At 38.5% G+C, this 26,813-nt stretch overlaps 1 protein-coding gene across 2 annotated transcripts; it reads left to right on the top strand.

Annotated features, from left to right (window-relative positions):
- The first annotated feature begins 1,272 nt into the window (after positions 1 to 1,272).
- Nars1 (asparaginyl-tRNA synthetase 1) lies at positions 1,273 to 18,846 on the top strand. Of its 2 annotated transcripts, none has more exons than XM_046419421.2 (15): positions 1,273 to 1,426; positions 2,417 to 2,499; positions 6,023 to 6,088; positions 6,186 to 6,278; positions 6,585 to 6,674; positions 7,908 to 7,986; positions 8,789 to 8,859; positions 10,773 to 10,859; positions 12,883 to 13,104; positions 13,209 to 13,408; positions 13,791 to 13,926; positions 14,263 to 14,376; positions 16,594 to 16,725; positions 17,022 to 17,153; positions 17,731 to 18,846. In XM_046419421.2, the coding sequence occupies exons 1-15, from the start codon at positions 1,384 to 1,386 to the stop codon at positions 17,860 to 17,862; spliced, it is 1,680 nt and encodes a 559-aa protein (XP_046275377.1). In that variant the 5' UTR covers positions 1,273 to 1,383; the 3' UTR covers positions 17,863 to 18,846. The 2 variants fall into 2 exon arrangements, with proteins under 2 accessions (XP_046275377.1, XP_046275378.1); XM_046419422.2 differs by having other exon boundaries at positions 1,276 to 1,426; positions 2,420 to 2,499.
- The last annotated feature ends 7,967 nt before the right edge of the window (positions 18,847 to 26,813 follow it).

Below are 26,813 nucleotides of genomic sequence, written 5' to 3'. Positions count from 1 at the left end.
TACTGCTTTCCAGATTGGTTGCACCAATTTGCAGTCCCACCAACAATGTATGAATGTGCCTTTTCCCTCACATGAATCAATTTATGGCAAAAGTGATGGGATGTCACTTCTGAGATTAGGTTACAAAAGACTGACTTCCTTCTTGCTTGCTCACTCTGAGGAAGCAAACCCTATGAAGAGACCCATGTGACAAGGAGCTAAAGAAGACCTCTGGCCAACACCCATTCAGGCTAATGTGGAAAAGAGTCTCCACCACAATCTTAAATTAAGCTGACTGAAGCCCCAGCTGGCACTGTTACAGGACAGATTACAGTATGATTAATGAGAGCCTCTGAACCCCCAGCTAACCTGCTTCCAAATTCCTGAACATTAGAAACTGTGTGAGTTAATACCTTTATTGGAAGCTGCTGAGATTTGGGGTAATTTGCTTTAGATAGCATACATGCGTGAAAGAAAGTGAAAGTTCATGAACTATCTCTACCAAAAGAAGACAAATATTTTTTTTAAAGTATTTGGCTAGTATTTTTGATAGGCCCTGAACCTACGATATGTGGAGCCATTTTTAGAGTTCTTTTCAAACAAATTTTTTTTTTCCTTTGTCTCAAGGGTGAACTCCAGAATTCCACTAAGTTGAGAATAATGATAGCTACCCTTTGTTTAGTTCCTATTGCATTCTGGGGAGTTGGTGAACTTGCATTATGGTTCACAAACAGGGAACCTGAAGCTCAGACAGGTTGGTACTCTATCTTAAGACCCCCAGTAAAAGGAAGAACGAGGTGTGTATTCTGAAGCCCTATGTCTTCCCACTACATTATTATGGATTCCTTAATAGTGGTCCTTATAATTTAAATTAAAATACACCATAGTTCTTGTCTTAATTGCAGAGGTTCATTCAATCTTTGAAATTAAAAAGTTAAAGTAGATTTCGCGTGAGAGAGAGACAATTTTTCTTGATCTCCACCAGGAAGGGGCCAGAACTCTGGATGGGCCCAGGACCCGCTCACCCTCCCCTGATTTACTGACAAGAATTCAGCCAGCATTCCAGCATCTAGGACTCTGAACAAAATCTTTGTTCTGGTTTCCAATAGAGCCCAGCGCAGCTACAGATAGGCGAAGAAGTGAACCACGGGACCCAATTGAAACCACGGCTGGTTCTCAGGGAGGCAGGGGAAGGGCTGGGAGGCTTCGGACCGGAAGTTATCTTTGCCCTGACAAAAAATGGCGGCCGTGGCGCCTCTCGCCCACCTGCCGTAGCCAATGGAACCCCGACGCTCGACTGACTCACACCTGCGACCTGCGGCACTACGTTGCATGATGCAACTCTGGAGTCAAGGAAGCCTTTCGCGCACGTTGGGGTGACTGGGCGGTGGCGGTGTTGGGACCATGTCCTTGGAAGTGACCAGGGCGACTGCAGGGATGGTGCTAGGTGAGTGAGGGGCGGTGTGTGGCGCCAGGCTCCCTGCTTGGCGAGGAATGCCAGGGCTGACTTTAGTGCCTGGCGCAGGGTGGCCGCTCCTCAAATAATTGTGGAACGACTGGAGGGAAGGAGGGAGGGAGGATGGGGCCTGCACCCTCGCTGGACCGGGACGCGTTGGGCCAGACCGCGCACCCCCGGGCCCTGTGTGCCCCGGGGTTGCCGTGGCGGCGGCGGCCGGCGCTGCAGCGCCACTAAAATCCCGAGATTCCAGTGAGACCTCGGCGCTGTGAGAGGCTCAGACATAATGAGGTTCCCAGATAGAAATTTTTCCAAGGGGATCTTCAGGAAAGGAGTAAGAATTTTAATTCCCTCCCCAATAGCCCCATGTACTGAGATTTCTAATAAGAAAAAGGGAAGGGGTGATCTGGGATGTCGCTAATGTCTCAAGGAGGCTTCTACCTTATGCATTTTGTATAACTTCGGAGTTTCCATTTCTTTGAAAGACCATAGTGGACTGCTGTGCTTTTTGATTTTTCCCCCATCTGCATATCAATACTGGGATGTTTATTTCGCCCTCAGTACAGCCCCAGGGAGATAGATGTCGTTTTTTCTCATTTTATAGTTAGAAGTTGAGAAAGGTTAAGTAAATTCCCCAAAGTAACTCTGGCTTTTAAGGTAGAATGTCCAAGATCCAGTCTAAGTTTGGCCAACTTCAAAGCCTTTGCTTTATTACTCAGGTAAATGGAAGTAGTATCACAAGTTAAAATGACCCAAAGTTTCATTTTGAAAAGGTAAATTTGTAACACGTTTTTAGGAGGCAAATATCCTTGAAATAGGGTGTTGGAGAATAATTGTGATATTAATTTCTTTCTGACTGTTAAGTTTTGCCAGTCATGTGCTTGTTCTGTTTAAAGAATTGAAAAATGAATGAAGTAGTTACATAGTCAAGTGGCAAGGTTATTGGCCAAGCAAATAACTTACTCTCCTTTTATAAAACAGCAGAGCTGTATGTCTCAGATCGAGAGGGAAATGATGCCACGGGAGATGGAACCAAAGAGAAGCCATTTAAAACAGGCCTAAAGGTAGAGTCTCTTCTCATTAGGAAAATAACTCTTCATTTGTTAGTGGCTTATATAAATGATTATGTGACTTGCCAAGAATTTACTTCAAGCTCTAGGTTGTTTTGTGAGATAGTTTGTAAGTCATCTTCATTGCTGTAACCAAAATACCTAACATAAACAATTTCAAGGAGGAAAGATTTATTTTTGGCTTACTGTTTCTCAAAGACTTTTTATTTTTAACTTTTTAATTTTTTTGCAGTGATGGGATCCAACCCAAGGGCTCACACTTGCCAGGCAAGCACCTTACCACTGAGCCACATCCCCAGCACTTGTAGAAGTTTAGTTCATGGTCAGTTGACTTCATTGCTTTGAGACTGATATGAGGCAGAACATCATTGAGGAAAGCATAGGAAAGCCACTTAGCTTATGGCAGCCAGAAAACAGGGAGAGGAAGGGACCGTGAACAAGATTAGTCCCCAAGGGCCCACTCTAAGGACCCATTTTATCAAATAAGGTTCCACCTCCTACATTTTCCACAACTTCCCGATAGTCCATTCAAATTATGAATCCATCAGTGGATTAATCCAGTGATGAAGTCCGAACTCTCTTGTCCAGTCACGTTCCGAAAGCTCCACCTCTGAAAATCGCTGCATAGGGGACCAAGCCTTCGACACACGAACCTTTGGGACATTCCAGTTCTAAATCATAACAGGGTCTCACTATGTTGCCCAGCCTGGCCCTGGGATCAAGATGACCTGCTTCAGCCTCCCAAGTTTCTGAGACTGTAGGTACATGCCACTATGTCTCACTAAAGCATCAGGTTTTGAAGGGATTTTTTCAAAAGAGGGAAAATATGGTAGAACGTATACAGATATGTGTCTTTAAAAGTGTTAGATAATCAAGGCCAGGTATGGTGGCACATGCCTGTAATCCCAGCTACTCAGGATACTGAGGTAGGAAGATGGCAAGTTCAAGGCTAGCCTTGTCAATTTAGCAAGACCCTATCTTAAAATATACGAAGGGCTGGTGGTATAGATCAGTGCTAGACACCCCCTGGGTTCAGTCCCTGGCACTGCAAAACAAAAGTGTTAGATGATCAAAGCCTAAATTCTTTTTTTTTTTTAACATTTATTTTTTAGTTATAGGTGGACACAATATCTTTATCTTATATTTATGTGGTGCTGAGAATCGAACCCAGTGCCTCACGCATGTTAAGCGAGTGCTCTACCTCTGAGCCACAACCCCAGACCCAAAGCCTAAATTCTTTTGAACATTTAAAATAAGTTTCTTCCTTTCTTTTTTTTATCCACAAGGCATTGCATATTGGAAGTTTTCTCTCTAACAACTCAGGTTGCCACTTTTTCTAAGAATGAGAAACACCTTTCCTCAGTCACACTGAGCTCATATCCGGATGGCTTTTTGGTGAATTTTCCACAGTCCTGACTATTATCTGGAGCCTTGAGATTCAAAGCCCTGATTTATATAAACACCAAGAATGGACTCATTTCTCAGAGCAGCCTTGTAGATCTGAAGTTTGAAAATGGATTACCAGTTTATTGACCTTTTAGATTCTAGGTCTAGAATCTTCCCATGCATTTGGCACATTCTCTCTAAGCAGATTTTTTGGAAAGCCAAATAGTGTCAAAGTGGTTCTTTAAGAGCTAGGACTCACGGTATGCATATTAGGTAACTAATAGCATCAGGTTAAGGTGTGATCCGAAACATCCCTCTTACTTCATCATGTACATGTCTGTTCAGTGGAAAGCTAGGATCTGTCACCTACAACTGCCACATAATGGAAATGGTTAAACACTTCCCCCTTGGGCAAGCACTGTACATTCATACTGGGCCAATTCCCCTTCTTGTTAACTGTATTATGTTTAGTTGTTATCAGATTCTCCTAGCTTGGAAGCATTCTCTGTTAGACCATTTGGTGATGTTTTAGTGTGTCACATATGGGTCTTGCTTTTTAATTCTTAGAAATCTTTCTTTCCTTTCTGGGTTATTGGGGTGTTTCCTGGTGGTTTCCCCAAACTGAAAACACTTGTTTAGGTAAACCTCATGACATCATTAGCAAATTGTGCCATTCTGATTTGGGGAATAACAATTTGGCCCTTTAATTTTCATTGATATAAAATGAGGGAACAGTACAGACTATCTGGTGTGAGTGAAGTCTGGATGATCCACAAATGCAGCCTTGTACTGTTTAACCGCTGGGATAGAGTGTACTTAACACACTAAGATAGTCATGATGACACTTGGCAGCATGATCTTTTGGGACCACAGTTGGAGGATGGCTCATTATTGACTAGAACATCATTATGTAGCACATGACTATATTCCTGTTAACTTCTGTTAAAAAGATGGACTTTCATCTATGTTTTCAAAAGATCCAAGTTCCTTTCTACTCTGCAGCAGTCATTGTTTTGGGACTAATGTCCATTAGAAAAGGTCAGTTTTTTAAGTTTCAGATCTTGCCATCAGGGAATAATTCATTGTATTTCCTGTTTGACTTATTGAGAAATTTTGAAAGAATAAATGAAGCAGTTTGTAAAATATTCATTTTTATATTCAGTTAACTATTTAAAAACTATCACATAAAATGATGTATAACAAACGAGTCTACATGCAGGAATTTTTTAGCCATTTGTGAACTTCGTCATTATGTTGTTATTTTATTGAAAGAATTTTAAAAATCTCTTACCTGATTCTCTGATTTCTTGCAGAGCACTAACCTTGTAGGTGTCATCTGCAGTTGGTTTTTGCTCTTGGCTGTCTTTTTTTTTTTTTTAAGTCATACATGACAGCCGAATGTATTTTGACATATAAAACATACATGGAATGTACATACATCAATCATATTGTCTATTCTATTCTGCTGCCCTTCCTATCTTCCCTACTCCTCCCCTCGTCTCCCATCATTTCTCTCTATCCAATCTAATTGACACACTTTTTTTTTCTTTTTCTCATTACAACATCATATATGTATTCTGTATAACAGTGAGGTTCTTCTATCTTCCATGCAACTCCCCTTCTCCCTCTTTTTCCCTCCCACCTCTCTTCCCTATTTAGTGGTAGTCTTCTTCTCATGCTCTTCCTCCCTATCCCATTTTGAGTTACCCCCCTTATATCAGAGAAGACATTCGGCATTTATTTTTAGGGATTGGCTAACTTCACTTAGCATAATCTGCTCTAATGCCATCCATTTGCCTGCAAATGTCTTGGCTGTCTTTTCTCTTGTCAGCATACCTGTGTTGGTCCCCATAGCCACTGCAGATCTTCTGCTTGTACTGGGGAGCTGTGTGCTGCCAACGGAGCTTGCTGGGATTGTTTGTGGAAGGACTTAATGGCTTCTACTAGAGCAAAGTGCTTCTTAGTGCATTCAGCTAGTTGCTGTTATGTCAGCTTTCAGCTCTTGGGATCTTTGTGCTGTCTTGACTCTTGAATATGTTATAGATTGTTAAAGTTGTCTCATAATTGAGGGGTTATTTTAAATATTGTGCAACATTAAAGAAATTCATTTTTTTCTCTTTCTCTATTTCAGGCTTTGATGACAGTTGGAAAAGAACCATTTCCTACCATTTATGTAGATTCACAAAAAGAAAATGAGGTAGGATGAATCAAAAACTTTAGTTATATTTTGTGAATAAGTTTTCATCAAGACATAGAGGTCTTGAAAAAAATAACGTATCTCTTTTTTTTTCTAGAGGTGGGACATTATTTCTAAATCACAGATGAAGAACATTAGGAAAATGTGGCATAGGGAACAAATGAAGAGTGAATCCCGAGAGAAGAAAGAGGTGATTAATAAAGTTGCCGCTGTGTGCATTGTATTTATTTTTTATTGTATTTGGAGATAGGATCTTTATATTTTATTTTCTTATCATTGCATTACAATTACGGATAATAGGTTGATTATGGCGTATTCATACAGGCACATAACAATCTGATCATTCTCCTTCCCCAGTGCCTTCCCTTTCCTCCCCTTCTTCCTCCCCAGTCAGCTTGCTGTACTCCACTGATCTCCCTTCCGTTATCACTGTGTACATTTTTAAAGCAAACATTCTGGAAACCATTTTAACCAGTTGCTTTATTTTTAAAATTAGGCAGAAGATAATTTGCGAAGAGAAAAGAACCTCGAAGAAGCAAAGAAGATTACCATTAAAAATGATCCAAGTCTGCCAGAGCCACAGTGTGTAAGTGTGTATGTCATTTCCAGTGTCATGGACTTAGCAACTTTATATCATTATTTCTGGGTTTGAGGGGCATGACACATTTGTTCCTTCACATTGTTTGTCTTTCCTTTTAGAAAGGATGGGGAGAATGTTTTAGAATTATAAGACAGGGGTTCATTTTAATATAGAGTTTAGTAATTACATGTTGAACAAATTCTGTGCTGTGTGGTATTGGTCAAATGATTTTACCTTCTCTAGTATCAGTTTCTTCACCATCAAATATAGAGGTGGATTTTTTTTTTTTTTTAAATATACTGCATCCAGGCCCTCTCACATGCTAGGAAAAGCACTGTATCACTGAGGTTCATCCTCAACCTGAAAATCCATGAATTTTTAAACAGATAAAAAGTATTTGTGGGGGCTGGGCTGGGGCTCAGTGGTAGCACACTTGCCTGACATGTGTGAGGCATTGGGTTCAATTCTCAGCACCATATAAAAATAAATAAATAACATAAAAAGGTCTGTCAACAACTTAAAAAAAAAGTGTTTGTGATTCTGTGAAATTGTGTTCACTCTTCTGGTTCCCCTATTCTTTCTGGAACCCAGATTGTTGGATTATGAATGGACATGCTGAATTCTCCTACCTCCTAACCGATGGAATTGTTTCTTTTACCATATTAACCATTTTCATCCTTTTTTTTTTTTTTTTTTTTTTTTTAATATTTATTTCTTTTTTAGCTCTCGGCAGACACAACATCTTTGTTTGTATGTGGTGCTGAGGATCGAACCCGGGCCGCACGCATGTCAGGCGAGCGCGCTACCACTTGAGCCACATCCCCAGCCCCCCATTTTCATCCTTTACTCATCTCTCTCCTTCATCTTTCAAACAAAAAGCCTTGGTTAGTTTCAAGTCCCAGCACCGGAAAAGGCACTGGTAGGCTAGGATTGTTGCAATACTGGGAATCAGGTGCTCCACTTAGGAAAAAGTGAATTCACTTATTACCTGATTTTCTGTAGCAATGAAATCTTTTTGTGTGTCTTTATTTTCATATTTGCCCTAAAGTGTTAAAACAGTCACAAATAATGCAAAATTAGAGCGAGTCACGCTACTACAGTTTGAACCCAAATATTTCACCATGTTGGGATGGTGAAAGAAAAAAATCCAAGTATTTTTCTAGTGTCCACTTAGTATTAGTGGAAATGTTGGTATGTGATAAATGACATGATCAAATATTATTTATTTTCATTTGGCAGGTGAAGATTCATGCATTAGAAGGATATAGAGGCCAGAGAGTGAAGGTTTTTGGCTGGGTCCATAGGCTGCGTAGGCAAGGTAAATGATATTACTTTTCTTATTCTCTTTTGAATTTTAAATAATACCTGATCTCAGATGAAGAACATAAAAATATTTACTTGTGTTTGTTTAGAGATCTTTTTCTTTTTCCTGGTGTGCTGACTTTTTAAAGGATGTAGTAATTTATAGCCTACTTTTTTTCCGAATTACTGCTGCCATTGAAAGTTTAAATATTACTTAAATGTTATTTTAACTGTTAGCAACCATAGTGATCAGGAGGTAGCCAGTAAATTTTTGTTCAATTGAATTTTGATATTTAATGAAAAACAGGAAATACGTTATAGGAAAGTCAGATCCTATTCTGAAATTTGGCAATAGGTTTACTTTTATAACTAGTATCTTTGCATTCTGTTTCTCCTTTCGTCCTGATGTTTTGTTTTCTCTTTCTGTTATTTTATAACTTGTATTTTTTAATATCATGATCAAACCTTTCATAAAAATAAATTGGGCATAAATCTAAATTTCTCTTAAGCAACATGCACTTCCCACTGAGTACACAGGGTGAATAAGTTATAATCCCTTAGCTTATTTTCTACCATCTTGTTATTCCATGGTGATGTGGATAATGATAATCACATAATATTTAAAGGTATAGTGCAGTGAAAATAAAATGCTTTATAAATAAAGGGGCATGTTACTGGTGTGTATTTCAAAGGAAATGGGCTATATGGAAGGATTGAACTTCCAGTACTTAATCTTGATGTTTCTAAGATGTAAGATCAAATTATGAAAAAGTACTTTCTAGTCTCTAGTCTGGCTAAATTTCTGTATTTCGTTTTAGGAAAGAATTTAATGTTCCTGGTGTTGCGGGATGGTACGGGTTATCTTCAGTGTGTCTTGTCGGATGAGTTGGTACATTTTTTTTTTTTTTAATTAATGACGGAAAATTAGATTTTTTTCTAGGAGGTTCCTTTATTGTTATTTTTGGGGATTTTAGGATTTATGTACATATTTTAAACTATTATTTTCACAATGGATACGTTTGTCAAAACATCACATACATCATTAAAAGAAAAAAATTATTTGTTAATTGTAATTTAATAAGCTGGGGGGTGAATTTTGTAATGTAAAATTACCAACACGTTAAAAAAAAAATAGATCAACCTAAGTAACTCCATCACCAGCTTTAGTAACTACCAAAAACTGGTAGCTAATCCTGGTATGATATTGCTCCCTCAGACTTTATATTATTTTATTCATATATGCCTCTGTAATCATGTCTAAGAAAAAAATACTGTTTTTAGGTAGTTACCATTATCATCTCCCCCTAAATTACCACAACTTGTAAATGTTATCCAATATCCTATCAGATTCTCCCAATTGATTTAATAATGACATTATAGTTGGTTGATTTCAGAATCCAAACAAGATCTCCATCTTATATCTGGTTGATATGACTCTAAAAAATCTCTCTTTTATCTATAACAGTGCCCTCATTTTCATTCTCCTCTTTTCTCCCCCAATTTATTTGTTGGGAAAAACATGACAAATTGTCCCTTTGAACTTCTCACATTTTGGATTTGGTTGATTGCATCCTGTGGTATCATTTAATATATTCCTTTGCTTTCTGTATATTTTATGGGGGGAGGTCTGATTAAGTTAAAAAGTGCCCAGCCTGACCTTGAACTTGCAGTCCCCTTGCCTCAGTTTCCTGGGATCATAGGCATGACCCACCATGCCTGCTTTCCCCATCACTTTTCTCCTAGTAACTCTAGCAAGTATTGATCATCATAGTATATATGGTGTTTTTTTGTGGATTTTTTTTTTTTTTTTAATTTAACGATAGAGTCTCACTAAGTTGCTGAGGCTGGCTTTGAATTTGCAATCCTCCTGCCTCAGGGCACCCACCACCCCCTGCAAGTTCCTAGAATTACAGGCATGTGCTACTGTGCCCAGCTTGCTTTTGTGTGTTTATTTTTTTGCAGGGATACTCTACCACAGAGCTAAATTCCCAACCAACTTTTTTTTTTTGGTATCAGGGATTGAACTCAGAGGCACTCACATCCTCAGCCCTATTTTGTATTTTATTTAGAGACAAAGTCTCACTGAGTTGCTTAGCACCTTGCTTTTGCTGAGGCTGGCTTTGAACTCTCGATCTTCCTGTCTCAGCCTCCCAAGCCGCTGGGATTACAGGTGTGCACCACCATGCCTGGCTTTTTAAATTTTGAGAAAGTTTTGCTAAATTGCTGAGGCTGGCCTTGAACTTGGAATCCTTCTGCCTCAGTCTCAAGGCATTTGGATTACAGGTGTGCCCTATTGCACCTGGTAGCCTGTTTATTGTTTGAATAGTCAGGATTTGAAGAAAATAAAAAAAAGAACTGAAATATATTTTTAAGAAATGTGGACGCTATGACATCAGGTAATAAGATCTTTTTTTTTTTTTTTTTTCTGTGGTGCTGGGGATTGAACCCAGGGTCTTGTGCAAGGTGATAAGATCTTGCGGGGCAAACACTGTGTATGTTGTTCATTGTTGATAGAAACATTGTTTGGCATGTGGCTTTGTTGCAAGTTTAAGTTAAAATTTGCCCAGCCTGACCTTGAATAAAGAGCTATTCTTTATTCAGATTTAAAAAATCAATGGCAGTCTTATTTCCTTTTTACCAGTATTTGACCATATAACTTGGTCATAAATAATCCTCTTAACTTTATATTTTAGAATATTTCTATTCATATGACTTGTTTGTAAGTAATCCTTTTAATTGTATATTTTAGTGTATTTAATATCCATACAAATAACTTAATTTTGAACTTTGATCTTTTTACAGTGTCAGTGTTACAATGGAGTAGTTTTGTCTACTGAGAGTAGTGTTGCTGTATATGGAATGCTAAATCTTACTCCAAAGGGCAAGCAGGTAAGTAGATTAAACTGTTCTCACTGGTTGAGTGAATAGGTGTCTTTTTTTGTACTTTGGGATTTGGCATGTAAGTAGCCAAATGTGAAGCACTTGTAAATTTAGTGTACCTTGTTTTTCCAATGAAATGTATAAACTACATAATTTGTCTCAGTCTTTTTTCTGTTCCTATAATAGAAAACCACAAACTGCATAAGTTATAAAGAAAAAAATTATTTCTGGAGGCTGGGATGTCCAAGAGGGACTGCTTCTGGTGAGGGCCTTCTTGTAGTGTCATAACACGGTGGAAAGCCTCACATGGTCAGAGAACATATACCAGATAGAAATCAATATGGGGCTGAACTCACTTTCATAACTGAATCAATATGGGGCTGAACTCACTTTCATAACTAACAAGTAACCCACTTCTAAGATAATCCATCAGTGGATTAATGGCATTAATCCATTGATGTGGGCAGAGTCCTCATGACCTAAACACTTCCCATAGGCCCCACCTCCCAACACTGTTACAATGGTAATTAAATGCCATTGTGACTTTTGGAGGAAACAAACTTTATAACTTGGCACAACTTGTTTGATAAGAATAATTCAGAAATTTCCAACCTTACAGAATTCTGAAGTGATCTACACATGCTGTGGATGTATTCATAACTTTTCAACTAGACGAAAATAAAAACCTATCCCAAAATTTTCAGAAAAGAACAATAATCTAAACCTACAACTTTCTGGTCAGAATTTGAAAGCCTGTTTTCAAAAAGTCGTATAATTGGGCCGAGGTTGTGGCTCAGTGGTAGAGCGCTTTCCTAGCATATGGAGAAGCACTAGGTTACATCCCAGCACCACATAAAAATAAACAAAATAAATAAAGGTACTGTGTCCATCTACAACTAAAACATATATTTAAAAAAATATAAATAAATTTTAAAAAGTCATATAATTGATATTCAGAGAATTATTTGTTCTTTAGCCAAAGGGCACATAACCTATTTCAGTTACATTTACTTCTTGATAATTATAGTTCACATAATTACAGTTACCCTTTTTGATTAGGAAGGAAAACAGAAAGATGTAATATATTAACCACAAGAGGGAGCAAACAGTCCTACTAACTAGAAATGTTGGTAAGGCATGCCATGAAGTTCATACAAAAGAGCCTGCAATAAAAATGAATATCGAATTCAAGCTCATTGAGTTTTCTTAGAAGGGATGAGACTGTAAAATGAGGTAGTTGTCATGATGTTACTTGCTGTCCAGTGTTTGGCTCCAAGGTAATTGAAAATTTCATGATATGTGACTTTTAGAATGAATTACTTTAAATGAAATTATTAGGGAGAATTCTAATTTTTAATATGTATATTAAAAAGGTTAACCGTCTTTAGTAAAATGTTTCCATTTTAGGAATGTTTACATGGTTTCTTAGTCTGAAATAATATTTCATAATAATATTAAGTAGTTTTTTTTGTGTGTGTTAATAGAAATTTTGGTTTTGTTTTTAACTTTGCATTTAAGTTTTTCAGTGTGGATAAATATGTTAATTGTTATTAGGCAAAGGCTGGAAAGAGACACCAAATGTTAATAGTAGTTAATAGTTACTCAAGGTCATAAGATTATAATAGTTTATTTTCTAGTTTGTGCCTTTTCATTTAAAAAGAAAGTGTGGCTATGTGTGTGTGTATTTACTCTGAAGAAATAGTAAATGAAAAACTATCAATATAAATTTGAATTATTGAGTCTTCACTTTTAGAAGAAAATGTTACTAATGATGGAAGTTCTTAGAAATATCAGCTTACATTTACCTGCACGCCTGTATTCCCAGCTACTCAGGAGCCTGAAGCAGGAGAATTGCAAGTTCAAGGCTAGCAAGATCCTGTCTCAAAGTACAATTAAAAAAGGACAGTGGTAAAGGAAAAGGAAAATGAAACAAATCAGCTTACCAAAAATTTGGACATAAAGTAAAATACTGTTAATTTTTTGTTTCCTTCTCCTTCCCTGTTTCTTCCTTCTCTACCTTTTAAAAATGTAGGCTCCAGGGGGCCACGAGCTGAGTTGTGACTTCTGGGAACTTATGGGATTGGCCCCTGCTGGAGGAGCAGATAACTTAATCAATGAAGAATCTGATGTTGATGTCCAGCTGAACAATAGGCATATGATGATCCGAGGAGAAAATATGTCCAAAATCCTAAAAGCACGTTCCATGATCACCAGATGCTTCAGAGATCACTTCTTTGATAGGGGGTACTGTGAAGTAAGTGTGTGATGGTCATCTTTTGCAGATAGTACCTCTTTGCCGTTTTGTGGCGAACAGTAGTGCTCAGGACAGACCTACATTTCCTCCTTCCATGCAAATAGGTTACTCCTCCAACGTTGGTGCAGACGCAGGTAGAAGGTGGTGCCACGCTCTTCAAGCTTGACTATTTCGGGGAAGAGGCATTTTTGACTCAGTCCTCTCAGTTGTACCTGGAGACCTGCCTTCCATCCTTGGGAGATGTTTTTTGTATTGCACAGTCATACAGAGCAGAACAATCCAGAACACGAAGGCACCTGGCTGAGTATGCAGTTGTCTTTTTGGTTTTATTTATATTTAGAAAATATCTTCAGAAAAGAAATCTCTGTGTTGGTAAATGATGTCTGTGTGAAAAAAATCTGGTGGCTTATGAGGATAATGTAAGAACATGTTAAGTTTTGCCTCTTAGGCTACAGCTAAAATCTGTTTTTTCACTTTTCCTTGAGCTTTTACATGTTAAGGAAGAAAAAAGGAATCTCTACTTGAGGTAAAGAGGTATTGAAAACGCTAATTGCAGAGTTGAGACTTGGTTAGTAGTGTTGGAATTTTACCTTTCTGGATAGTTTCCGAGTGTTAAAATTTTTACTTGAGAAAAACTTAGTGTAAAAAAAAGAAAAAGAAAAAACTCTGAGTGTCTTGTCCTTCAGGTACACTCACGTGGAAGCTGAGTGCTCTTTCCTGACCTTTGAGGATCTCCTGAACAGATTGGAGGACTTGGTTTGTGATGTGGTAGATAGAGTCTTAAAATCACCAGCAGCAAGCATAGTGTATGACCTCAACCCGGTAGGTGAAGTGTTTTATGAAGGTAAACAAATCATAATCCTTTGTTGGAAGACAATGAGTCTTCCTGGATTTTTGTAGATTTTATGCCTTGGCAAGCTGAAATAAGTGACTAATAATTTGAAGACAAAATTCAATATTAATCATTGTTAGTAATTTTATAATATTTTTAATGTGTAAACGGAGGTTCATACATGTTTCTATTTTAGGAATGTTTACATGGTTTCTTAGTCTGAAATAATATTTCATAATAATAAGTAGTTTTGTGTGTGTGTGTTAATAGAAATTTTGGTTTTGTTAGTTTCTTTATGTACTCCGTATTTTACTTTTCTCCTGTAGAACTTTAAACCCCCTAAACGGCCTTTCAAACGGATGAACTACTCAGATGCTATTGTGTGGCTAAAAGAACACAATGTAAAGAAAGAAGATGGGACTTTCTATGAATTTGGAGAAGTATGTATTCCTTTCTCATCGTTCTTTCTAAGGTAGTAGTGTGCTGAAGTGGATTGCAGTTGCTGCTAAATTAACTAGTAATGTGGAGGGAATCTGCTTGTCCTCAAATAAATGATAATAACAGAGCCTGCTTCTTGGATTGTCTGCGGGTTCATTGTAGAGTGAGCCTTAGAACAATGCCTTTTTTGTAGTATGCCACAAATAACTAGCAAGTTTTTAGCCTTCCTTCACATATCATCCTTTGTCTCCCCATGATCATTCCTCAGCCTCTATGTAAAAACTCTACTCATAATCCACTAGGCTGGCAGAAGTGTTCTAGAAAATTATGAAGCCTTTGAAATTAAATGCAATATGTTGGTATGTGTATAAATTTGTTTTTCTGACATTTCCAAAAGGGATTCATTCATTCCTTCCAAAGCAGATTTACAACTCCTTCCCATGGAAGGAGATTCAAACAGAAGAGAGCCCTTGTTTAAGATGCAAAACTGAGAGAGAAGGCCTTGGTGGACAAGCTTTCAGTACACAGGTTTAGCCTAGTAGTCTCCCTCCCAGCATGCCATAGGAGTGTGGGTTGGCAACAGTGTTCCAGGCCTTAGTTTCCGTGTAATTGTCCTTACATAATATTTGCAGATCTAGTTGTTTCACAAGTGAAATGTGAGTAGCTGCTACCAACTAGTTTTGTTTTTATTTTTAGGAGGAATTTATACAGAGGATAAAGAGTATACTATCTCTATAAATCACCCTATCTTGGGACTTTGGTTTGTTATGTATAATAGCACAATTTTGAACTGAAATCTTGAGTGATTTGTATACCTAGTGCTTAACAGCATTAATGAATAGAAAGAATACAAGCTGTAGAGTCAGAACATGTCCATCTCCTACGTGGGCTAACTCTTGCCTCTGCTCTGATCTGTTGTACAGCTGAAGCCCATTGACCCCGTCTGATTCTTCAATCCTATGGAGGCAATGTCCTCTTGTCAAGGTTGTGGGAACTAAATAAGCTAAATGTCTAGCAGGGTCCCTGGCACAGGGATCATGTCAGCTTGTATTGTACATTGCTCTCATCACATACACACAAGGGCACTAGAATATATAAATGGTTTTCAGGCTTTTCAGGTGTGCAGTAAGACCCCACACCTCCTAACTTAATGTTACAAACAGATTCCCAGAAAGAAAAGTAGCACAAGCTAAGAGACCAGCACTCTCCGGCTCATCTTATCCCCTTTGGCACCTCAGAGGGCCTGGGGCTCCAGCGACTGGAGCTGAAACAGCTATGCCAGGTGGTTGCTCAGCTTTCTTTCTGATTTAATATTAAACAAACCAGTGAGTCTTGTTCAAATCTCAATCAGTTTTTAGAAGGATAAGAGTTTTCAATTTTAACTTGAAAACTCTGTGGTTTACTGAAGGATGTTTTAAGAGAAATAGTCACTTGGTTCATCATCTTTTTTCTTGGCTAACTATTCCAGATGTGATAGTATTTTAGGGGGTTGGGGGTACTGGGGATTAAACTCAGGGGCACTTAACCCCTGAGCCACATTACCAGCCCTGTTTTGTATTTAATTTAGAGACAGGGTCTCACTGAGTTGCTTAGTACCTCGCTTTTGCTGAGGCTGGCTTTGAATTTGCAATCCTCCTGCCTCAGCCTCCTGAGTTGCTGGAATCACAGGCAGCTGTGATAGCACTTATAAACTTTATATTGTTTGTCTTATGATGTTTTACTACTATTGAAGGTATAACTTTATAATAGGAAAGGAGTTCAGATAACAGGAGAATTTAAAGATTAGTGTCATCAATAATGTATTCTGTGGAGGTCAGTGGTGTTGTGGAGCATTGACAGATTACCTTCTACTTTATGAGATTAAGTAGACCATGACTTTAGAACTTGGTAAACTGGCCACTGAGAAAATAACTGAGCAGGATCTAGTCACAGCTTAGAGATTTTTGTTTGTTGGTGAGGCAGGATTTGTTCCTCAAGCTGAGACATACTAAAGGAGAAGGCACATCTTTTTATGGTTTATTTAATAATTGTGTGAATCTATAAAATGTTTATTTCTTTTTTGAAAGAAATTGCTTCTTATGTGGATGTGTATGGGTTGGGTTGGTGTTTATCTCCATTGTATTGTGTGCATAAGAGGAAGGGCTGTGCAAAGGCAAAGAGCTGCTTCTCTCTTGTTGCATTTCGAGTCCTAAATGTTAATGAAGTCTTTTTAACCTCAGGATATCCCAGAAGCTCCTGAGAGACTGATGACAGACACCATTAATGAACCAATCTTGCTGTGTCGATTTCCTGTGGAGATCAAGTCCTTCTACATGCAGCGATGTGCTGAGGATTCCCGCCTTACTGAATCTGTTAGTTTGTGATTCAGAGATTATTAGAATTATGGTTTTTAAGGGAGTGGGGACTGTCCTTTGGAATAAGGTACTACTTGGGGCAAATATTTTGTAAATCTAGAATGATAGTAATACTTGTGGTTCATTTCCTCTCCTGATTGGGATTAACATGCTTCATCAGGGAATTTGAATAATATTTGAATTTTGCATGATTATTGTGCTTCTTTTAACTATAGGAGGTTAATTGTAGTTTTTATTCAAGCCTCACAACAAAGCCATGTAATTGTGCATTTTATTTTTCCTTGTATTTAAAGGTTGACGTGTTGATGCCCAATGTTGGTGAGATTGTGGGAGGCTCAATGCGTATCTGGGATAGTGAAGAAATTCTGGCAGGTTATAAAAGGGAAGGGATTGACCCCACTCCTTATTACTGGTACACAGATCAGGTAAAAACAATTTTTTTAAAGTCTTTAATTTTTTTCATTGTAATAGTTCTGTATACACTGAAATTTTTGAAAGGAGAAAATTCCAAGTGGTACTTGGTGTTTGAATGAGTTATATTTGGTTTCATGGTATAATAATGTTGCATGTGAATGTTGCCATTTTTGTCTTTTACCAAGTTATATGTTAATTTTCATTTGAAAATACATTAATTTCCATTTGGAAATGGCCTTGCTCATTGCTACTGAGTTTTAAAAATATATTATTAGAAATTTCCAATTTCTAGTACTTTCATTTTCCTCTGATAAATGGAGATGCTTAGTTCAGAGGTTGAAATTTCTTCTTTCCAGGGCGCTGCTTAATGTCTGATTTATTTTTCATTTGAATTATTTCTTTCCATGTATGTAGTTTATGAAGGTGTAAGACTATGGGTTGAATTCTGAACCACAATGAGCTAATTCCTCTATAGTGGAAATTTTAACTTTTTAAGATAAAATTTTTATTTATTTATTTATTTTAAGATAAAATTTTAAACTAAGCATTTACTTCTCTCTTGCTCTTGATTTCTTTTTTATTTAACAGAGGAAATATGGTACATGTCCTCATGGAGGATACGGCTTGGGCTTAGAACGATTCCTGACTTGGATTCTGAATAGATATCACATCCGAGATGTATGCTTGTACCCTCGATTTGTCCAGCGCTGTAAGCCATAACTGATTCCTCCTAAAGCATGAAGAAAAGATGGTCATGAAAGGAACAGACTGCCTCATTAAAAAGGAACAAAATGCCAAATTGTTCCATGTTTATTCCATTGGGGTATAGTTTTCTGTTTTTTATTCCCAGCTACCATAAAACCATAAAAAGTAGTTCACATTATTTGAATATCAGGGGACATTGATATCATTTTAAGAAAAAATATCCACTACAAAGTCTGGGGAAAATATGTGGCATGTAACTGTAGTTATGGATACATTTTGGCATTTTATCCAGTTATAGCAATTGTGTTAAATATGCCATACATAATTAAATAGTTTTTAATTATCGTGTAAGGTATCCTAAAAAATATTTTTAAAGCTTAATCTTTCTGTACTTTTAAATGTAACTAGAATTCTTTAATTTGTATCATTTTATTGTATCAGTGATTTAAAACACATCTGTGGGGGCAGCTCACAGTGTGGGCATAAAGATTTGCTAGTGTACCTCAGCAGTAGATTCTGGAATCTAATGAGTACATTGTTTGACATCAGTTAATCTTTTCTGAATCCACATAGCTGCTTTTAATTTTGAGGCATATGATTTGATATGGAAGAATTTGTAAAAGTGGAATTGCCTTAAAATTTAAAGTAAGCATAATTGTTGGGGAGAGGCGTGGTATTTAAATGATTGCCAACATCCTTCATAGCATTAGTTTAAGATAAAGGGGTAGACCGAGCTTCCTTCTTTCCCGGTGGTTTTTAAAATTAAAAATATGTTCCAAAAGAATTTGGCAGTTTGAATCTTAACAAAACTGACTGGCTGGTTGAGTCATCCCTCCCATGTCCTTAGAGCTGGTCTGTGCTACCTTACATACTTCATAGCAGGATTACTGAATGGCTTCAGAGCAGATTTAGTTAATTTTTCCCTCAAATGCATGCCATATATTCTCAATAGGCTGTATTTTCCCAGTGATCAATAAATGGAACACTCATTAAAAACTCTTTGGTGGTTTAATTTTCTCAAACTAAACTTTACTATCTCACATTAGTTCATATCTTATGCGTTTTTAATCTTTTATTTTTTGTGGTGTATATATGTAAAGTTAGATATTCAACTTAGTACGTTACTAATGTTATGGTAATTAAAGAGGCCAATTTTTAAAAATTAGATATTTAGGCCCTAGTTAGAACGTTTTTGCCAATTGCCGGGTTTCTGTTCTCGCGACTAAAAGGCTCAGGGGTCACTCCAGTTAAACTGGGCTAACTGGGCTGCACGAAATAACCACACAAGAGACACAAATACCTTTTTCTTTGGGGTTGCTGTGACGGCTCCTCTGACCTTAAGGGTCCCCAGGAAGAGAGAGAGAGCACGAGCTGACCCCTTTTATTGAGGAGAAGCTATTCAAATGAGGCAAGGGGTCTGGTTTCAGGGAGCTGAGTATCTTCATGATGTCCACTATCAGCAGGTTGACTGACACCTGGGTAGGCCACACCCAAGGGCACAGTAAGAGAAGGGGACACACACAAGGCACTTCCATGGAAGATCTATCCTAAACAGGGCAAGGGGTTATATTACAAAGGAACAGGTGAGCATAGCTTCACCCATGGGGCTGTAGCAAGACATACCCATGGACGAGACACCGACCCTTGCACCCAAGAAGAGTGCCACATTTCTGTGACTGAGAGCCTCAGCATCCAGCCGGGGAGTGTAACTCAAGTCACGTGTTAAGGTTGGTCTCCCATATTTTTGTATCCTTTTTGTGTTAATTTCTGACACTAGATTTTATTCTATGTGTAATTAAGTGAAAATGGCAGATGGAAATGGGGCATTTGTAGTCTATGTGGCTATATCTTTAAATAAAAAGTACTTGGAAGAAGGTGAATGAGCTCTATTTGGCTTCAACTTGGCAGTTTAATTGAACAGAATTTAAGTGAATAGGTTAGGCTTAGTTAGCCTAAACTCTAATTGTATAAGTAGGTTAAGAGTTTTAAAATACTAAAAGAAAGCCAGGATTAGGCAGTGGGTAAGGGAGCAGAGGTCATGGTTACCTCAGGCCATTGAACAGCACACTTCTACGCAGAGACTTCATTTGTTAACTGCGGCAGTTGCTCTGCTCTAGTGCCACAGATACCATTCCTTGTCCCTGCCATGCACAGCTCACAGACACCCCTGGTTCTGAGTTCTGCTCTCATGGGACTCCTTACTGGACTCTTCATCTTATGGCTCTTTCCAGCTGGAAACTGTTGATGCCCATTCATTTTGGCTTTTGTGTGACAGACATGCCCAAAGTTAGAGACAAGCAAGAAGATGGTACTATAGCTGTTCAAATTATAGATAGCACTCAACTTCAGGATGGTTTAATTCATGACTTCTCAGGTTTAATGATGGTGTAAAAGCATCACCAGGCAAACATTCTGTATCATTTTTAATGTAGCCAGTAAATTATAGGAGATGTTTAACACTTCATTATGAATAAGCTATGTGTGAGGTGACTTTGCCCAACTATAGACTTATAATGTTAAATATTTTGAGCACAATTAAAGTAAGCTAGGCTGAGCTACTAGTACGGTAGGTGCATTTAGTACTTTTTCAACTTACCATTTTAACTTATGATGGGTTATGGGGGATGTAACCCATCATATCAAGAAATATCAGGATTTACATACCAACTTTACCTCTTTAATGTTCAGCCATTGCTAGCAACCAGGTTTTTCTACCTTGTTCAGCTCTCTCCTACCTTGCTGCCTCTAGCAATTCCTGAACATGTTTAATATATATAGTAGTTCAGTTCTGTCTTAAGCAACCTTGGCTGTACATTGGGATCACTTGGGGACCTTATGGTCCCTGGTGCCTGGGCCTTACCCCAGAACAGTTGAATCTGAATTTCAGGGACAGGGCAGGACATTTTTAAAACATCTCAGGTGAGGATGTCATGGAGTTGATGGTCACTAGTACCTTCCTCCTAAACTTAACCCTCATTGCCGCAGTCCGGCTGGCTGCAGCAAAATAACCGGGGGGTGACGAACAACTTGTGCACGTTGATACAGCAGGAGTAGGAGCCATTTATTGCCTGACAGGAGCAGTATTTATACATTCCACACAGCTTATCTAATTAGCATAAACTAGATACATCAGTCAACCAATAAGGAATCTCTACACTTAATGGCTCGCTTTTGTTACTTCTCAAACCACTCCCTCTGGCATTTTGCCAGGCACCATCCAGACTTGTTTACGAACTCTAACATTCCCCTGGCTGAATGCCAGGTGTTATTTTGACTTGTTTACAGACTCTAACACTCATTACTGTGGGTCCTTAGTAAATGGTTTCATATTAATCATTGTAGCTGAAATAGGAAAACTGAGGTGATGCTGAGAAACTATAATGTTTCAATTATTTTAAACCTTCTTAAAATCAGTTTGTTTTATTCAGCCCCTCCAGAAAAAAAGGACAGGGGTCGTGATATTCAGATGCTGTAGTTCATAGGCATGTGGAAATCGCTTTCCAGTAAGGTCACTAGAGCTTTCTTGGCTGGGTAGTAGCCTCCTCTGCCCCCATGTCAGTACCTTTAGGTCATTTCCGTGGGCTGGTCATTTTCTTATGCTGAAAAGCCTTCATCTTTCTCATCAGTTGTTACTAGCATAATGATTTGGTAAAGAACGTTCTCTTTGAAGAGAGAACAGAGACAAAATGAAAACTGCAGAGGATAATGAACTTTGAAGAGAGAAATTTGATCAGAGATGAAGAGGTTATGTATGTGGGACAGACACTAGTTTCTAGAGTCAAAATCCAGTTTGATTCTGGTATAATTTAGCATACAGGCTCAGAGAGATGGAGGTATTCAAAATTTTAGCTTATTCTTTAGATATTTACCTCCATCAGTATTGCTGAGTAACATGCTTGTATTATACTGATTTTTTTTTTCAGTTTTAGACATTATCTATTGATCTTCTATAGAAGATGAGGATTTTGCTTCTTCCTTTTCCTGTCCCCACCACTCAACATGTACCCTTCTCATCTCTCCATTTTTTTCTACTTAGTTAAATTTTAATTTTGGTTGGCCACATAGTAAATCAGTTTATTTCCCTTCCTGTCTAAATCTTGATTTTCCTTATGATTAATGGCTTTTATCTTGGTATCATGAATTCAGACATACTGGATAGTCTTGTAGTTACTTTTTCCTGGAAACTAGTTGCCCTCTGTTTTTAGAAAACAATTGCCTCCTGGGATCTATTTCACTGTCATCCTGAGTATTCCCTTTGCTTTTCTCCTATATTGGATATCCTGTTTGCTGTATCCCACGTTTACTCTTTCTTGGTTTACTTTCTACTTGTGCTTGAGTAGATCCTCCAGTAATTTCCTAAGAAAAAGTTTAATGGAAGGTAAATTTATGAAATGACATGCCTGAAAATTATTTTAATCTGTTGTCACATTTAAACCATAGTTTATGTATAGAATTTGGGGTGAGAAAGCATTTTTCCCTAGAATTTTGACATCTGGTTTCCAGTGTTGCTGTTGAGAATTTCTAAGCATTTTGATATCTAATCTTTTACATATGGCCTGTCATTTCTGGAAGCTTGTCCCAAAGTTCTGAAATTGCATACTATTTCTTGGGATCACTCATCCATCCTGATGGGCAGTTGATGGGCCCTTTCAATTCAAAGCCATGTTCTTCAGTTGTGAAAAAAGTTTCCTAAATTGTTTTATTAGAAATTCTTTAAAGTTTCCAATTCATGTTTTCTTTTTGTATCATCCCAGTTTCCTCCAAGATTGTTTTTGTGGTAGGTTTATGTCTTTCCTGTTAGAAGTTTTTTTCAGATGTCAATTGATGCTTAATTGTCTGCTCATAATGCAGAACAAGAGACTGCAATGTTCTCTGGATGCTCTGAGCACTTGTAGGAGATGTAAGACTTACTGCGCTGAGCTTTCTTGACTGGTAGTAGCCTCCTCTGCCCTCATGTTAGTATCTTTAGGTAATTTCCTTGGGCTGTCTGGGTTTCCTGTGGAGGGAAAAAGGAGGAGAGGGTTGGGTTTCTGTACCTTCCAGAAGTAGATATGGTTCATTATCCTCTGCAGTTTTCATTTTGTCTGTTCTCAAGCAGTGTCTGGGATCTGCCATCTAGAGCCTTCTGCTACTTCTCTAGGAACCAAATCTAGTTAGCAACAGAAGGGTGAGAATCTAGGCAGTCTGATGGCTGCTTTAACAGATTTTTGATCTATCTCATTCTAGCATCTTCTTTTCATCTCCACTTCAGAGGTACCTGCCAGTCCTGAGCCACTGAGGGATTCTGTTGTATAAATCTGGATGGTTGCTTTAGAATGTCCAGCTTAAGATTATTTTCTTAGATCTATTATATCAAACACTTAACCTGTCTGCCTTCTGGATTCTAAAATTCTATTACTATGGTTCCCTTTTCCTTGTCATTTTAGACTTGTGCCTAAATACAAACAAAAAGCAGCACTGCCACCAAAACCTCTGTTGACATTTCAGTGGGATTTGGGAGTGAATAGAATAAACTACATTCACTAGTTTAAACCTCCCAACTCCTACCTTTTGTGGTATTGGGGATTGAATTCTGTGGCACTCTACCACTGAGTTACATCTCCAGCCCTTTTTATTTTTATTTTGAGACAGGGTCTTGCTAGGTTGCTGAGGCTGGCCTGGAACTTGTGATCCTCCTGCCTTGGCCCCCTGGGTTGTTGGGGTCATGGGCATGCACCACCAGGCCTGGCTCAAGCAATTTCTTTCCCTGGAGATCATTACTGTATTTGAGGACAATTGGAAGGAAATGGGCATAAGTAAAAGGGAAGAAATGTTCAATTATTAGATGTTAGAAGGACAAATTAGTGAGGAGTGATGACTTCTCTGTAAATGGGGAAAGAAAATAGTGTCTATTGAAAGGTAATAGTGACATTTAATGTTGGGTCGTGGGAATGGGTAGATACGAATTAATCTTAGGTTATGATTGTTACAATGACAATAAAAAGAATTTCCTTAGCATATTCAGATTCAGCTATGAATCTGAATTCATAACTGTCTTCTAGTGGCTGACAGCAGCTCTAACAAACTCGAGACACTGGTTACAGGGATGACCAGTGAGTGATGGGACCTCCCTGGTCCCCACTTTTTGCCACCTTTTTCTGAGATGCAGCCTGAGGGAAGGGAGTAAGCCCTAACATTGGAACCAGATGCACCAGGATTCAATTACTAGTTTCTGCCCTTTTCCAATTATATAGCCTCAGGTAAGTCAGGGAACCCCTGTAACTCTTCCTCATCTGAAAAATAGGGTAACACTGCCTCTTTGTAAGATGGCTACAGTGATTAAGAATTACAGTGTCTGGCACTTAATGAGTAGAAAACGTTATTACCAACTTTTTTTCCTGTTGGCTAAATATAGGCATGACCCAAACATCTACCAAACTTTGCTTATTATAGTTAGTGTTGCTAAAACCATGTCCATTTTCTTGACACTTGCAAAAGGCCCAGTGAATCAAGGACAAGTTGTTGGGGAAGGAAACAGACTTATTCAGTAAGCCAGCAAACCTGAGAAGGTGGTAAACTAGGGTCTTGAAGGACCCTCTTAACTCAGCACAAGTTTTAAGCTACTTTTTCATCTTGAAGCAAAGGAGGAAGAGAGGGGCATGATTTGGTTAGGAAGTGATTGATGGCTGTAGACTGTAACCCCATGGTTAGCAGTCTGTTGTTACGCATAGTCACAAGGTCACAATGCCCCTGTAAATATTGAAAATCTCTTAATCTTGTTTTGCTCTCATCAGTCTTTAAGGGGGAAGAGAGATCAGGGAAGTTTAAAGTTTAGGTAAATCAGTCATGTACAATCAGTTTTGGACAAACATTCTTTAAATGGTTAACAAGGGCTGTGCTCTGGGTGGCAGAGGTCTTTTCTAGTACACCATTATCTGTTTCTGGTCTACCTCCATAGTATCTCCCCACATCCAGAATATTTTACTCTTCCTCCTTTTATAAATTCTAATACCACTTTGATAAAAAGCATTTCTTTGCCCACTCAGCCAGAAATCAGTTCTTACTTTTTTGGGGAAACTTCTGCTCACCAGTGAGTTCCTTACTACATACACATTCATTGGATAAATATAATACCCTCCCCAGTCTTAGCTAAGTGTGACAAAAGACATCTCAGGGCATCAGATTTGGAGGGAGGAGGTAGAGAGGTTCTCAAAGTCAGAGCTGTTAGGTTACAGTGACATAAGAAGAATTCCCTTTGCACATTCAGATTCAGCTATGAATGGGATGGGGCTGAAGGAGAACTGAACCAGGTAAGGCATTGAGGAATCTTTTAAAGTTTCATTCACAAACAGCATTTAGGGCTGGGGTTGTGGCTCAGTGGTAGAGAGCTCAACTTGCATGTGTGAGGCCCTGGGTTCAATCCTCAGCACCACATAAAAATAAATAAAACAAAGATTAAAAAAAAGAAAAGAATAGCATTCTTATAAAATAGGGAAGCTCCTAGAAGGGCCATGCAAGAACAAGAAGGTGGAACTAGGCTATGAACTGTAGGAAAGGGGCTTCTGAGGCCTGTTGCTTCTGTGAGAAGAAATTCAGAATCCTGGTCCTATAGCTCAGAAGAAGACAAAGAATTTACCATCTGCCCAGAGCTCTGGATATGGAGTAAAAGCTTTCTGGGAAGAATCTACTCCCTGGGTTTTGAACTCGCATATCTTCAAGGAGCAGGACTACCAAACAGAGAAATTAATACCAACCTGTCAAGATGGATGAGAGCCCTAGGTCCTGCAGAAAGCAGAAAGGCTCTATAAGAACGCTTCCATCACCGCATGGAGCAGGGAAGTCTCCAAACAACAACTTTTACCAAAACTGAGCTCAAAACAGTAAATGAAAAGAATTAGTGTAAATGAAAGTATTAGGTGGTGCAGAATATGTCTTAATGCTGGCTCAGGCACTCCCATATCCCCTCTGCTCCACAAAGTGAACCTTCAGGAACTTGAGCATCACTACTATAGGGAGATCACCCAGAAGATCACCATCACCTAAGTTCTGCATCAGTGGGCCTTTGTCTCACCCCAACCCTACCCACTCACTCTGCTCAGTCCACATGGCCTCTTTGCTATTCCCCAGCAGCCTATCACATGTTGAATTGTGTCCCCCTAAAATATGTTGCCATCCTAACTAATACCTATCTGTACATAGGACCTTATTTGGAAATAGGGTCTTTATAGATATAATAAAGTTAAGATAAGGCTGTTAGGTGTGGGATCCAATAGGATTAGTGTCTTGATAAGAGGGGAAGTTGGCATGTGGAGATGGCCATATGACATTGGAGGAAGGGATTGGTGTGTTGCAGTTGCTGCCAGCCAAGCAATGCCAAGGACTGCCCAAACTTCTTCCCTCCTTCAGGTCCCTGCTTGGATGTTATGTTTGCAAAGAGGTGTGACTGTCTGACTGTGCTACACAAACTAGCCGTTCAAGCCTCTCTGCATTCCTTTGTCTCTGCTTTCTCTTCCTCTAGCTGTACTTGACATTATATTGTATATCTTTTATCCTTGTCCTCAGATGATTGCCTACCAGAACATTATTTCCATGAGGGTAGAGACTCCAACTTATTTCTGCATGCCCAGTGCCTGCCACCCACCTGACAGAGAGCTGACTTCCCATGTATTTATTCATCAGTGAATGAGTTATTATTTTTTGGTACCAGTTATTGAACTCAGGGGCACTTAAGCACTGAGCCACATCCCTAGCTCTTTTTTTGTATTTTATTTAGAGACAGGGTTTCAATGAGTGGCTCAGGGCTTTGCTAAGTTGCTGAGGCTGGCTGGCTTTGAACTTGCAATCCTCCTGCCCCAGCCTCCCCTGTTGCTGGGATTACAAGCATGCACCATAGTGCCCAGCAAATGAATTACTTTTGTGCACAATTTTCTTCTTAACTTTTTCAAGCTTTTATCCTCCACATTACCTGATAGAATGCTTTACTCGTG

The sequence above is a fragment of the Marmota monax genome, unplaced genomic scaffold, assembly GCF_021218885.2.
Source record: "Marmota monax isolate L192 unplaced genomic scaffold, Marmota_monax_Labrador192_F-V1.1 WCK01_AAM20220418_F8-fsc00088, whole genome shotgun sequence".
Classification (NCBI taxonomy): Eukaryota; Metazoa; Chordata; class Mammalia; order Rodentia; family Sciuridae; genus Marmota; species Marmota monax.
The sequence above is the reverse complement of the archived record's forward strand: the minus strand, read 5'-3'. Positions and strand labels throughout refer to the sequence as shown.